The 13,203-nt window shown below is 47.8% G+C and overlaps 1 protein-coding gene across 2 annotated transcripts in view; it reads left to right on the top strand.

Moving 5' to 3' along the window:
- Positions 1-13,203, top strand: part of Fbn3 (fibrillin 3) — a 68,478-nt gene that overhangs the window by 28,650 nt on the left and 26,625 nt on the right. For both annotated transcript variants that reach the window (XM_040731507.1, XM_040731506.1), the window contains exons 16-19: positions 1,831-1,953; positions 3,561-3,722; positions 4,320-4,388; positions 5,733-5,858. In XM_040731507.1, the coding sequence (XP_040587441.1) occupies positions 1,831-1,953; positions 3,561-3,722; positions 4,320-4,388; positions 5,733-5,858 (480 nt within the window). The remainder of the gene's footprint in view (positions 1-1,830; positions 1,954-3,560; positions 3,723-4,319; positions 4,389-5,732; positions 5,859-13,203) is intronic.

Raw genomic sequence — 13,203 nt, 5'->3', positions numbered from 1 at the left:
GGCAGGTACCACCGGGAATGTGATGTGGGCTTCAACCCTACCGAGAACCAGCTGTCCTGCTGAGGGTATAGAGTGGCGGGTTTCCAGAACACACTATCAAGCATGGTAGGCTGAGATGGGGGCTCTACAGATGTGGATGAGTGTGCTGTTGGGAACTTGTGCATATTTGGGAACTGAAAACCTGCCTGGAATGTTCCACTGCAGCTGTGATGATGGCTATGAGCTGGACCAAAGTGGGAGCAGCTGCATAGGTTTGGAGCCACCCTGGCAGGGAACGGAGAGCATAGGACTGAGAGTACGGGGACACAGCTTGCCCCCATACACACTACATTCATCTTGACTTCTCTTCTGGAATAGTTCCCATCACTCCCTTTTGTGTATATGCATGTACTTGGGGATATGCACACGTGTATGTGTCTGATATATGTGTGTAGTGAATATGCAAGTGAAGCCTCAGGAGGGAGTCAAGCATCCTTCTCTCTCTCTCTCTCTCCACATTATCCCCTGGAGCACAGCTGGCAGCCAGAGAGCTAGAGCAACCCTCCTACCTCCCCTGTTAACCCTGGTGTTACAGGAGAGCACTTAAGCTTCTACACTGAACCCGCTGAGGCAATTTCTCCAGCCCTCATCACTCCTTTATTTTAAAATTTTATTTTTAGATTTATTTATTATTTATGTATGAAAGTTTTGCCTGAATGTGTGTAAGCGTGCTACATACATGCCTAGTGTCCATGGAGGATAAAAAGAGGGTGTTGGATTCCAGTTCTGGTTGTGAGCCACCATGTGGGTGCCGGGAACCAAACTTAGGTCCTTTGCAACAGCAACAAGTGCTCCTAACTACTGAGCCATCTTTCCATCCCCATTTTCTGTTTTTAATCATCGCAATTCATTGCTGTTCTAGTTTCATTTCTGCTGGTTGATAAAAAAAATATATCCTGCCAGTAAGCAACTGAGGGGAGAAAGAAGTCAGTTTCCACTTACAGGTCTGGGTTGTAGTCTGCCACTGTGGTCAAGTCCCAGCAGCAGGACCTTGAGGCAACCAACCACATCACATCCACATAGAAGAGCAGAGAGGGAATAATGCACGCGTGCTGGCGTCCTCGCTTGTGCTCAGCTCCATTTCTCCACTCTTTCGATAGTACTTAGGGAATGGTACCGCTTGGTCTTCCCAAATCAGTCCATTTGACTAATACAATACCCACAGACACACCCTCAGACCAATCTGTATAGACAGTCCCTCAATGAAACTGCCTTCCCATGTTATTCCAGGTTATGTCAAGTTGATTATTAAAACTCATCATCACAATTGCCCTCTCACCGTCCCCTGAGCAAATGCTGTGAATAAATGCTCCACCATACCTGCTAAAATGGTCCCCAAGTGTCTAGTGTCTTTAATAACAAACATATGGTAGAAATTTTCAGTATTTTATATAGATGTCTTTTGCCACCACTAAGCTTTCCCATAGACAAAATGTAAATAGAAAGGCTCAGTCATGTGTCAATAAAACTTTACTGATACAACCAAGCAGAGGGCCACATTTGGCCATCTGGATGGTTTTCCAACTCCTGGCTCAAAGGTGTTTTCTAAATCTTAGTTTCATGTGTTGGCTGTGGGAAACTCAGGATGGGAACTGAGCAGCAGAAGAGAGAGGGCTGGATGTCCAGGGCAGACTCTTGAAGCCACGTCCTCTTTGGCTTCATCCTAGGGAAGGACAAACATTCATACTCCAACACCTGAGTGGGCCCATTGAGATCTGTAGCTACTCAGGAGAAAGGGGCGATGGGGTACAGTGAGAGATCCTAGCTAACAATGGTGTGTGTCCCTCACAGATGTCAACGAGTGTGAAAATCCTGCAAACTGCGTCAATGGCCTGTGTGTTAACACCCCTGGCAGCTACCTCTGCAGATGCCCCCAGGACTTTCAGCTTAACCCTAGTGGAATGGGCTGTGTTGGTGAGTGCACACCTGGCAGCAGCTGGGGAACTCGGGAGTCAGTATTGCTGACAGGGCTAAGGCGTGGGTCATCCTGGGTGTTAACTTACAAAGATCTTCCTGCTCCTGACTGTCAGGACTGGGAAGTAATCTGCTGTGATATTGCCTTCTGGTTCAGACACACCTGCTCACAAGCACACATAATTTTACACACATGCATACCTTTCCTGCCCAGTCAGGAATATTCAACCACTACATACACATATGTAGGCATATATGGAGGCATACACAGTTGTTGCACATAGAAATACATGGTTCTAGCCAAGAACAATAGCCAACGTAGTTACATACAAAGAACTACACAAAGTGGGTCAGACAACCATACACAGACATGCAGTTATACACATACATGGTCACACCCAGAGGCATGCAGTTATACACATACATGGTCACACCCAGAGGCATGCAGTTACACACATACATGGTCACACCAGAAAAAAGCACTGAGGCATATGCAATTATCATAGACACACTAAAAGAGACAATGTTTAGTCATGCATTATATGTAGTTTCTCAGAAAACAACAGTTACCCACAAAGAAACACAACTACATGCAGACACAGTTACACACAGAGACAGCAGCTACATAAACAGAGGCACACACACACATAATTACAGTCACAGACAGCATCTATATACATATACACAGTTACAGGCAAGTCACACATAGTATATATAAACTCACGGCTACACAGACACAGGTAGACACAGAGACAACCATTACACACATAGAAACACAATTTTATACACATGCACATACAAGGATATATATAGTATAGTCAGAGACAACATTTACATACACACATATGCATATAGTTACATACAGGATCAAATTGCACACAGAAAAACACACTTAACTATAGATACATAGACACAGCGAAAGACTATTGTAACACAGAGATACGTAATAATGCATAGACACACAGTCACACACAGAAAGGTAAGTGCATACAGTTACACAGAAATCTGTAGTGTAAAACAAATTACACAGAGATATACTTAGACAGAGAGAAACACTGATATACACAAATTTGTAACACAGAGAGATATATAGTAACACAATAACAGCCAATGACAATTTACACAAAGAAGAACACACTTAAACACAGACAAATAGACACAGAGACAGCCAGTAATACACACAGAAATTTGTAACAGGTAGACACACAAATGTACACACACACAGAAATTTATTTATACACAATAAAGTTATACACAAAGACAAGTTACATGCACAAAAACACACTGATGCAATGTAAAGTTACACATAGAGAAACTCAGTTACACATAGCACATGCTATGCACAAATTCATAGTTACAGACATAACTAGACACATAAATGCACACAACTACACAAAGATACAGTTACAATCAGAGATGGTAATTACACATATGCATACACATACAAACTCACACGCATTTACACACAGCCAGACACACAAACCAGAGAGGCCACAGTTACACACTCAGGAGCACACACACATGCAACCAGGAAGTCGTGGAGGTCAAGGTAGCACACAGAAACACATAGTTTTCCAAGTGCTAACAACCCATTTTTGCCTGTGCAGACACCCTGGCGGGGATCTGTTACCTGGATGTGCATGACCAAGGTGATGGTGGCATTTCCTGTAGTGCAGCGATTGGAGCTGATGTCAGCAGAGCATCTTGTTGTTGTTCCCTGGGCCAAGCCTGGGGCAACCCCTGCAAGCCATGTCCAATCAGCAACACCTGTGAGTCCCTGCAGGCCAGTGAGCCTAAGCCAGAGACTCAGAAGTTTGCAGGTCATCTCTGCCTGCAGACGGCTTTGGGGGCCAAGAACGTAGAACCAGGAAGGAAAAGGATCTTGGGTCACAAAGCATGTCCTTGCCAGTTCAAAGGCTAGGCCTCTCTCCATAGTGGCTTTCTGTAAATTCTCCTGTTTGTATTCAATCCATCACTCAGCCAGTCAGCAAACTGGCTCGTCTGCCTTGTGCTGGAGACTAGGGGTCCAGGAACTGTAGGTCCTAAGTAGAGTACAGGTTTGGAGAATGCGTAAAGTGGAAAGGAGTGGGGTATAATAGGAACAACAGTGGGAACAGGATCCCTCGTGACCCACCTCTCCGGGCACTGGATGGGAATCCATGTTTATATACAATCCCCAACACAAAAACATACTGAAACTCTAAGCAGTTCCCCCCAAAGCTGGGGATATGAGTCATAGTTGGTTCAGCAAAGCAAAAGAAGGGGGACCCTTGTTATGTCTTTTTCAAGGGGTCTTCTCCTATCCACTAGATTTTACCCGCGTGCCTCTCTTCACAGCCACTCATCCAAGTCTGTTTCCCTTGCAGCAGAGTATAGGACCCTGTGCCCAGGTGGTAAGGGTTTCCGGCCCAATCCCATCACTGTGATTCTGGAAGGTGAGTACCTGACAGGCTGTTGATACCCCTACACACTGATGGGTCTTTCTGTCATCCACATCTTGACAAGTGCCAGGTGGGCAACTTGGGGGACAGTGTTCTCCCACGTGGGGGCTTTGTTGTAGAACCAAATTATGCATGAGATTTAGTCTGTGCTGTCTTTTCTTCTGTCAGTTTTTGGTTTGTTAACTGGGCTTTCCATCTAGCCACTCTTCCAGCCATCCATTCTTCCAGCTTCCATATACCCATCCTTTGGAACAGCCAGTCAGCCAGTCAGGGAGCCACCCATGGACACCTACCCACACATGCATCTATTCACCGATCCATCCATCCTCCATCTGTCTCACATTCATCTATCTATGCCCATTTGTCCATTCATTCATCATCCATCAATCCATCCCATTTCCACCCAACCTCTCTCATCATCGATTCATCCCCAGCCTATCCATTGACTCACCTATCCACCCACATCATCCACCCATCCTCTATCATCATCCGTCTTAATTGCTTTCCTACTGTGTGATAAGCTACCACGACCAAGGCAATTTATAGAAGAAAGAGACTGTTTAGAGCTTACAGTTCAGAGGTTAGAGCCCGTTACCATCATGGCAGGTATAACCTCCTCCAACAAGATGATGCATCCTAGTCCTTCCCGAACAGTTCTACCAACTGGGAACCAAGTATTCAAATATGTGACCCAAGGGGGTCCTTTCTCATTCCCACACCATCTACTCATTCCAGTTCCCCCATTTATCCATCTGCTCATCCATTTATCCATCTCCCATCCACCCCAGCCATTCATCTATTCATTTCTAATCTATCCATCCATCCTTCCATCTCCAAACTTACACACATCCTTCCATGACCCCACTGACCCGTCTTCTGACTACTACTATTACCTTACCACCCACTCTCCTTATCTGCCCATCTAACTACTCGCCTGTCCACCCATCCTTCCATTCATCCACACATCCATCTTCTCATCCAGTGGCTGATTTGCATACTCAGTCCCTGCTTTTCATACCCAGCTATCAATCCTCCCGTCAATTCTGCTCTTAGGAAGTAATGATGGAAGAGAAGATATTCTAACCTGAGGGAACAATCATGAATGTGACAATCAAATTAAGATGGAAATAAAGGAGTTTGGCTCAGGCCAGCACTGACTCAAGTGTCCAGCCTTTGAGATAGATTCTTCAAATGCCCAGCAGTTGTGGAGAATACTCTTGCGGGGGGTGGGGGAGGGTGATACTTGAAAGAGCCCAAGGATCCCAGAGCAGCCTATGGGAATCCCTAGGTCCTCTGCTGGATTTGGCTCTCCTCCTCAGCTTCCTCAATTCCTAACAGACATCAATGAATGCCAGGAGCTACCTGGGCTGTGCCGGGGAGGCAACTGCACCAACACCTTTGGTACCTTCCAGTGTGCGTGCCCTGCTGGATACAGCCTCAGTGAAGACACCCGCACCTGTGAGGGTGAGTGTGGGACTCCACCTGGGCTAGGCCAGGAACTTCCTCTCCATCTCTGCCGTGCTGCTCTGGCAGACTCCCTAAGGTGAGGGGTAGGAGGCTAACTGAATGCCCTGCCTTACATTCTGTCTCATCCTTCAGTCCAGACCCCTTCCTTATTCCTTCTACTCGCTAGGAAATAACATAGCTTAATAGCAACCTTGATCTTCCTCCCTTGAGCCAAAGCTGACCAAGATCCACGGCTAACTGTGGGAAAGGAAAGACATGGGAAGGAATGGTCTCACCTTTGCTTTCGAACAGACTTACAGACTTCACATGTCTGTCTGCTGTCCTCAATTGAGCATTGTAGTGGTGGCCCAACAGTGACTCGTGGCCAGGACTGTAGGTTACCACTGTGCTGCCTATTCTCAATTCATATCTAACTGCTGCAACATCCCTATAAGGAAGGCTTTTCTATTATGACCCCACGTTTTAGATGAAGAAACCAAGGCTTCTGCCTCCACCTCCCATCTCAATGTAGGATGCATGTCTGTCTCTATGAGTATACTTGTGTGCAGGTCAGAAGGTGTTGAATCCCCTGGAATTGGAGTTACAGACAGCTGTAAGTTGTCTTATTAGTCCTGAGAACTGAGCTCAGATCCCACAGAAGGGTAGAGTGCGACCTTAATCACAGAGCCATCTCTCTGTCCCATACCCAGCGTTTGAGATGGATTCCAGGGATCTGAACACAGGTCATTAGGCTTGTGTGGCAAGTACAAGTGGCAATTCATTTCCCAGGCCTGTTCCGGTTTTATGTATTCCCTCTTACAATGTCAGGACTGGAACTCAGGGCCTCATGCCTGTTAGACAGGTGCTAGGCAGCCCCATTGCCAGCCCCCGTTTCCTACCACTTATGGAAGACCTTTGCATTTAGGGACATTCGTAAGAGGTACCATCCTGCAGCATCTATTCTTGTGCTGTCTTTGTCTATTCTGGATATGGAGGTGATTCTCATATCACTGGGTGACTTGGGGATAGTTCTCTGCTATTTCTGGAAAAGCTTGAGAGTAATTGGTATTCTTTGAATATGTGGTGGGATTCACCAGTAAAACTGTTTAGTCCTGGACTGTCTTGGTTTAAATCTTTTATACTACTGTATTATGTGTCTTTATATTATACTGCCATTCAATACCCCCTCCTCTGTGTGTATGCGTGTGTGTTTGTGTTCCTAAATCTAAAAGGTTTTAATTTTTGTGTGCACAAGCGCAGTACTCATAGAAGCCAGAAGAGGGCATCAGATCCCCATGGAGCTGGAGTTAGAGGTGGTTTCAGTGGCTCAGTGACTCTGCCAGAACAGTTTATGCTCTTAACCACTGAGCTCCATCTGATGGGAGGGGGCATACCGCATATAATTATTCATTTTATCTTATGATTCCTTCGTGTCTGTAGGGTTGGAAGTAACAGCTTCACTTCCTGCTTTTATTACTCTTAGCCGTTGGCATATTGTCTCTTAGTGTCAATCCTGGTTTCTGTTGCAGTAAAAAAATATCCTGACCAAAACACAAGCAAACAAACAAAACCCATGATAGAGTATGAATGTGGGTGTTCATGCCACAGTGTGCACCTGAAGCTCAGAGGACAGCCTTGGGTTAGCCTCTGCCTTCCTCCTTATCTAAGACACCAGGGTCTGTTTGCTCCTCGGGCACCAGGCTAGCTACCCACAGCTTCCCGAAATTCTTCTGCCTCTGACCACCCTTGCTACAGGAGCTCTGAGGGTCCTCATGTGTGCTACCGTACCCTGCTGTTAAGTGGGTCCTGGGGATTCGAACTCAGATCCTCGTGTTTGTGTAACAAGCACTTTACCCACCGAGCAACCTCCCTGGCCCAGATGTCTGTATCATTTTAAGCTAGTGAAAGCAAATAGAAGCCAAAAATAAAGTGTCCTCACTTGGCCTGGGGTAGGAGACCCCCCAAGGGAGTCACCCAGACAATATCTGACTTTCCTCGCCTGTCCTCTTCCGCTCTTCCCTCTCCTGAAGACATTAATGAGTGCTCCATACATCCAGACATCTGCAGCCCTGGCACGTGCTACAACAACTTAGGAAATTACACCGGTGTCCGCCCTGCAGGTCAACGGTGGCAACCGCTGTGTGGGTAGGAAGCCTGATGGCTGGGGCTTGAGGGCTGGAAGACTGGTGGTTGCTATGGTAGAGCGTGGGTGTGGGAAGCACTGCCAAGAGCCTCGGAGCCTTGGAAGGTGCCGAGAGAGGTGTATTTGAAAGAAGGGACAGAGTACACGTGCATATACTCGACGTGCTTATATGTGACACCGAATGACGCTGCGGCAGGACTGAGGAGCCCCGAGTAGCCGAGTGGTCCTCCCGGGTCATGCACTGACCAACAAATCCTGAAAGAGACTGGAGAAGAGCCCCCAGGCCGATGCGTCCACATGACACATGGGTAGGCTCCCTCTCCAATTGCGTTCTTCCTCTGACTTGGACCCGTCCCACATCCTGTCTTTTCACCTTTCCTTTGCTTATTACATGGGAAATGGGGGCTCCGTGTGCGTCACGGCACACATGTGGAGGCCAGACAACAACTTGCGGGATCCGTTCTCTTCTTCGACGACGTGAGCCCGGGAGTCAAAGTCAGGTTGTTGGGCTTGGTGCTAAGCACTTTCACCAGCTAAGGCATTTCACCAGTCTGAGCCCCACATTCTTTGCCCCCACTTCAGCTGCAGACATGAGAAAGAGCGTGTGTTTCTGGCACTGCTACAATCGTACACGCGACAACAAACTGACCTTGAATGAGACCCGGAAGACGCGTTGCTGCTCCTACAACTTGGGGCAGGCCTGGAACAGACCAAGCCTGCCCAACCCCTACCAGCTGTGAGTGCCCCTCCCCAGCTTCTCTCTCAGCCTGGCCCCTCCCAGCACAGTAGAGAAGGACACATGGTGCAGCTAGAGGCTTCTAGACCTTATTTATCTGCTTTATTCCCTGCGTGTGCCGCACATGTGGGTGTGTCTTCATGTGGTGTGTGCATGTGTGGGCACCTGTTTGTGGAGGCCAAAGATCTACCTGGGTGTCATTTTTATTTCAGGAGCCTTCTACCTTGGTTTTGTTTGTTTGTTCAAAGGCAGATGTAGCCCCACCCACCCCCAATGACCCACCTACTTGAGTTAAGCCCCTCCTCCTAAAGATTCCACGGTCTCCCAAAACAGCACCACCAGCTGGAGACCAAGCATTCGAACACCTGAGCCTGTGGGAACAGCTCCCATCCCAGCCGTGGATGTGGGGTTTGGTTGCTGTAACAAAGCAGATTACTTACAATCAATACTAGATTGCTTATAAACAGTAAGAGAGTAGATTGCTTAGAAACAATAGGAGGTCGGGGTTGGAGAGATGGCTTCGTAGTTAACAGTGTGTACTGCTCTTCCAGAGGACCCAAGTTTGGTTCCCAACACCCATCAGGTGGCTCATAGCCACCTCTAACTCAGGTGCCTAGGGACCTGGCTCCCTCTTCTGGCCACCACTGGCACCTGCATGCATAAGCTCATAGACACACACATATGCACATAATTTAAAATAAGATAAGCAGCCAGGCGGTGGTGGCACATGCCTTTAATCCCAGCACTCGGGAGGCAGAGGCAGGCAGATCTCTGTGAGTTCAAGACCAGCCTGGTCTACAAGAGCTACCAGGACAGCCTCCAAAGCCACAGAGAAACCCTGTCTTGAAACCCCCCAAGATAAAAAAAATTAAATAAAATAAGATAACCATTAAAAGAAAGCCTGGGGTTTTGATTTGGATTTTGCTCTGGAGTTCTTTTTGGTTTGTGGTGCTGGACTTGGAACCCAAAGCTTTATTTGTGGTAGGCAAGCTCTGTGGCACTGAACTACAGCTCCAGCCCAAATGCAAGTTTATTTAGTTTAGAGTTTTAAAGGCTTAGAAGCTCGGTGGCAAGGCACCAGCATCTAGGAGGGCTATCTTGCTGCATCCCAATGTGGTGGAGGGTGTCGCAGTGTGAGACAGAGCAAGTATGCCACTTAGGGCATCTTTTCTCTGCTTTGAAAGCCATAATGCCACCTTGAGGCCCCACCCTCCTGATCCTGTTTACTTCCCCGAAGGCCCTTCCCCAGGCATCATCAACATCCAACTTTGGGCTTAGATTTCTCACATGGAAACTTCTGGATGTCATGCTCTAAAGATAGCACTAGGAGCCGGGCGATGGTGGCGCACGCCTTTAATCCCAGCACTCGGGAGGCAGAGGCAGGCGGATCTCTGTGAGTTCGAGGCCGGGCTGGACCGATAGCCTACAAAACAATACAAAGAAACCCTGTCTCATAAAACCAAAAAAAAAAAAAGATAGCACTAGGAAGAGCTTCCTCTCCTCTGGTAGCCTAAAGAAGAGGGTCGCGCTGGGGCATGCCGGTTGTCTTGTTTCATTTCTGTCATAGCAGTAAAATATGCAGACTTTAAAAACAACTTAGGGCAGCTTATTTCAGCTCACCACTTCAGGTTGTAATCCGCCAAGGCAGGGAAGTGGAGGCGACAGCAGGAGCGTGAAACAGCTGTCTTCTCACCATCACGTTGGGAGCCAGAAACCACGGCTCCTCGGAGCTCTGCTCGCTCGCCTTCTCCACCCACACCGCGCAGGAGCACAAGCCAGCGCGCAGTGGGGCCTGACTTCAGACTGGGTCTTCCCACGTGCAGACAACACCCCGAGGCATGCTCACATGACGACGTGACCCGGGCAGTCTCTTACTGAGACTTTCTTCCCAGCTTCATCTATGTTTTGTCAAGTTGTAATAATTAAGACTAACCAGCACACAGAATGATGGGGACTTAGATGCAAGAATCTTCCTTCCAGGGATGGTGGGGGCTGGAGTGAAAGTCTTGAGGTAGTAACTGCGTGTGTATGTGGGTGTAGGAGATGATGGGGGGGTGAGGAGAGGTAAGGGGTATGTGGGGGGTGGATGTGTATGGGTGTGAGTGTGGGTGGATGGGTGTGGAATGGTGTTTGTGAGTGGGTGTGTGGGGGTGTTAAGTGTGCGCTTGTATGGGAGGTGTGTGTATGTGGGGGTAGGTGTGTATGGGGGTTGTGGGTAGGTGAGTGGATGCACGTGAATGTGTATATATAGGTGCGAGGGTGGGGGCATGGGGTGTGTGTGTATGTGTGTATGTGTGTGTGCATGTGTGTGTGTGTGTGTGTAGGGGTGTGCACTCGTGGTGTGGGTGTATTTACTGGTCCATGCACATGTGGAAGCCAGAAGTTGTCATGAGAGTGTCTTCTTCAGTCATTTCTCCATTTAGTGTTTTGAGCTCCACATTTGTTTTGGCTAGACTGGCTGGCCAGAAACCCAGAGATTTGCCTGCCTCTGCCCCCTGCATTCTGGGCTTAGATAAAAGTGTGCACCACCGATCCAGCCTTTGTACGTGGGCTCTGTGATTTAAACTCAGAGCCTCCTGCTTCAGAAGCACGCTCTTCAGCAGCCGAACAATCCCCCTGGTCCACACTTAAAGAAGGGCAATGGGCATGGTCGTGGGGGAAGTCTCCCGTCTGTGTAAGAGTAACCCTGAGCAGTCCTGGGGCAGCCTTGAACTGAGGGCTTGTCAATGCAGAGTAAAGGGAGGTGGGCGGGCAGTGGGCATGTGGAGGGGTACCACTCAGGGTGGGCAGAGGAGTGGTCTGGAGTTCTGTTTTTCTCTGCCCAGCTGAGTACTGGCTGCCTCTGTGGGAACCAAGTGCCAGGGTTCATCACTGGCATCCACGCGGGAAAGCTTCTTGGTGAGTGACCACCAAACTCTCCCATCAGCCTCAGCGCCCCTCACCTGGCCCTTCCCTCCCTGCTGCCTCTTTCCTTCCTGCCTTCCCTCCTTGTCACCCCTGTGCCTCCAGCACCCTAAAGAATCCTGTCCCCAAACACTTTTTTTTCCTTTTTCTTTATTGAATTTCACCACCACCACCCTCTGAGTTTTAATTTATTTGCAGTGAAATATATATACTTATCCTTTTTAAAATGCTTTTATTCTTTGAATTTTTAACACAGTTATACAATGTATTTTGATCACAGCAATGCACCACCTCCCTCCAACTCCCCCTCGTGCCTCCTCCCCACCCAGCCTCCCTCCCAGCTTCAAGTCTTCCTTTTATTGTTTATAATAAGCCCCTGTGTCCAGTCAGTGCTGCACAGGGTGTGGGGCCATCCCCGGGGATGGAGACAACAGTCATGTCCCTGAGGGAGAGGGATTCTTCCTCACTTAGGGGCCACCTACCGACAAAAGCTCCTCCTCCACGAAGGGTGGGGCTTTGAAGGATTCCCACTAGCTTGATCTTGTGCCAGTAACCACAGCTACCGTGTGTTTGTGTATGCAACAACCCTGCCAGTTCCCCATCCATCAGCTCTTAGACACTTTGGGCCTCTTCCACAATGTTCCCTTAGCCTTGAATGTGGGAGTTGGAAGGAGTGTTGCATGGAGAGGATCGGTTTTTTCTTTTCTTTTCTTTTCTTTTCTTTTCTTTTCTTGCTTGTCTGGATCCCACTATGTAGTTCAGGCTAGCCTTAAACTATAAACTTCTCACCTCCTCTTTCCAAGTGATAGGATCATTGGTATAAGCACAGGATAATCATAAATATGTGAACCTCCTGCCTCAGCTTCCTGAATGCTAGGGTTACAGGCAAATACCCCCATGTCTCGTTTTGGATGCAATTTGTGGTTTTGTTTGTTTAGTTTATTGTACTTAATGGTTTGTTTTTAAGGACAAGGTCACTCATAGCTGAGGCTGGCCTGAAGGCTGCTATGTAACCACAGATAACTTTGAACTTCTAGTCTTCCACCCTCTCCCTCTTGAATGCCAGGACTAGATATGTGACACCATACCCAGTTTGTATAGTGGTGGGGACAAAACCCAGAGCTTTGTGTATCCTGGACAAGTACTCCGCCCACTAGGGAAACACACCACAACACCTTTTGATGAATTTTGTTTGTTTTTCATTTTGTGGTTCAAAGCATGGAAACCTGAGCTTTGCACGTTAGGCAAGCATACTTCCTTTCTGAAATAACATCCCTATTGGAGAGATACACTTGTTCAGTGTGTGTGTGTGTGTGTGTGTGTGTGTGTGTGTGTGTGTGTGTGTTTTATAGGTCTGTATGTTGGTGCATTACACTGGTGGAGGCCAGAGGCAGACATCAGGATATCTTCCTCAATTACTTCGCCGTATTTTTTGAGACAAAGTCTCTCACTGAACCTGGAGTTTACTGTTTTCTGGTTGATAGCTGGCCAGCAAGACCCAGGGTTCACCTGTCTCTGCCTCCCCAGTGCTGGGATTATAAAATGTGCCACACTGGCTGTTTTATGTGGGATCCGAAATA

The sequence above is a fragment of the Mesocricetus auratus genome, unplaced genomic scaffold (assembly GCF_017639785.1).
Source record: "Mesocricetus auratus isolate SY011 unplaced genomic scaffold, BCM_Maur_2.0 Super-Scaffold_100025, whole genome shotgun sequence".
NCBI classification, from domain to species: Eukaryota; Metazoa; Chordata; class Mammalia; order Rodentia; family Cricetidae; genus Mesocricetus; species Mesocricetus auratus.
Note: the sequence above shows the minus strand (reverse complement) of the source record. Positions and strands in the feature narration are given on the sequence as shown.